General features: G+C 42.5%; 1 protein-coding gene across 1 annotated transcript; it reads right to left on the minus strand.

Annotated features, from left to right (window-relative positions):
- Positions 1 to 561: 561 nt before the first annotated feature.
- LOC140172489 (uncharacterized) lies at positions 562 to 1,032 on the minus strand. Its single transcript, XM_072195636.1, has one exon. The coding sequence runs from the start codon at positions 1,030 to 1,032 to the stop codon at positions 562 to 564; it is 471 nt and encodes a 156-aa protein (XP_072051737.1).
- Positions 1,033 to 1,861: the final 829 nt, after the last annotated feature.

Here is a 1,861-nt window from a genome sequence, read left to right on the forward strand (position 1 = left end):
GGCCTATAGATAATAACATCACTGCTCTTCTCCATCTGACTCATTAGCTCAGTTGGCAGAGCATCGATCCGGTGATCCGAAGGTCCCAGGTTCAAATCCTAGATGATCAGTGAAATTTTTTCACTGGCTGTCATTTATGTATGTGGAGACTTGTGTTTAAAAAAACCTTTCTCAGACCTTTGGATGTTTACCTGTTTACCTGTTTACCTGTCGTCTCGGGCACTCTTTTGGAAGGCTATAAAGCCTTATAACGCCCATCCAATTTCATCATTACTTGACTACAATAGAGAGAAATTAATGTGTACTGCAAGTAATTTGTTCCAGGGTGGTGCTACCCCTGTAATCATACTTGTCTATATGGTTCTCTAAGAAGGTGTCAATGCCGTTTTTAAAGCAGTTGGTAGACTTGGCATGCACTACGGTTGCTGGCAATCGATTCTAAGCATTTACGACCCTTAGGGTGAAACAATTTCTTCTAAGCGTGTCCTTGCTTGTCACTTTATTGATCTTTAAATATTATGTCCCCTCAGCCCTACCGTCCTCCTCTCCATATCGAATAGATTATGGGGTTGGATGTCTGTCAGACCACTCATAATGCGATATACTTGGATGAGGTCTCCTCTGAGTCTTCTGAATGCTAATGAGTTTTAGCCTTTTTAGACGTGCTTCGTATGGCTGATCTCTGATCTCGGGAATCAACTTAGTTGCTCTGCGCTGAACCTTCTCCAGTTTATTAATATCGCCTTTCAGAAATGGACTCCATACACAATTTGCATATTCCAGATGTGGTCTAATCATGGTCTTGTATAGGGTTTTGAACATTGGAATATCCATATACTCAAAGGTTCTCTTCATCACTCCCACAATACGATTTGCTTTATTTGTGACTGCTCCTACATGCTTTCTGAAGGTAAGCGAACTGTCAAACAGGACTCCCAGATCCTTTTCTTCCTCCAGCTTTCTCAGTGGTCTTCTATTATCCCCATCTTTCATGGAATAACTATGGACTTCTCTGTCCTTGCCATAATGCATCACTCCACACTTCCCTACGTTGAAGTATATTTGCCATCTATTCGACCAATCTCCCAGCTTGTCCAAATCCTCCTGCAGCTTGGCACAATCATCATCACTGTGAACTTGGATAAGGCCTTAGTGTCATCCGCAAACATTCTTACTAAGCTTGAAATTTCATTAGGGAGATCATTGATGAAAATTATGAACAAGATCGGTCCCAGTACACTGCCTTGGGGGATACCACTTTTCACCTCTGCCCACGAAGATTTGACTCCATTTACAGAGACACGTTGCTTTCTTCCAAGCAGGAAGCTTCCTATCCGAGTTTGTCATCTATACCATGGGCCTCAACTTTCCTCAGTAAGCGTTGGTGTGGGACCGAATCGAAGGCCTTTCTGAAATCCAGGTAGACCACATCAATGCCATCACCCTCTTCAAGCATCCTGGTCCAGATATCCATGATTTCTAATGGCTGTGTAACGCAAGATCTTCCTTGCCTAAATCCATGCTGTTCATTGCAAATTATTTCATTTTCTTTCATGAAATCCATCAGTTGGTCTCTGATAATTGACTCAAGCATCTTGCATACAACTGATGTCAAACTGACAGGTCGATAGTTACCAGCATCAGAAGGGCTTTTTTTTTGTATATAGCTGTTACCTCTGCTATCTTCCATCTATCTGGGACGACACCTTCCTCCATGGATTTATTGAAAATAACAGCCAGGGGCTCTGAAATTTCCTCACATGCTTCTCTCAAGACCCTTGGATGCAGGCCATCAGGGCCTGGTGACTTTGACCGTTTTAACTTCAGTATCTCCTTCCTGACATCTTCACACTTTATGTTG

Source organism: Amphiura filiformis, chromosome 16 (genome assembly GCF_039555335.1).
Source record: "Amphiura filiformis chromosome 16, Afil_fr2py, whole genome shotgun sequence".
In the NCBI taxonomy this organism is placed as follows: domain Eukaryota; kingdom Metazoa; phylum Echinodermata; class Ophiuroidea; order Amphilepidida; family Amphiuridae; genus Amphiura; species Amphiura filiformis.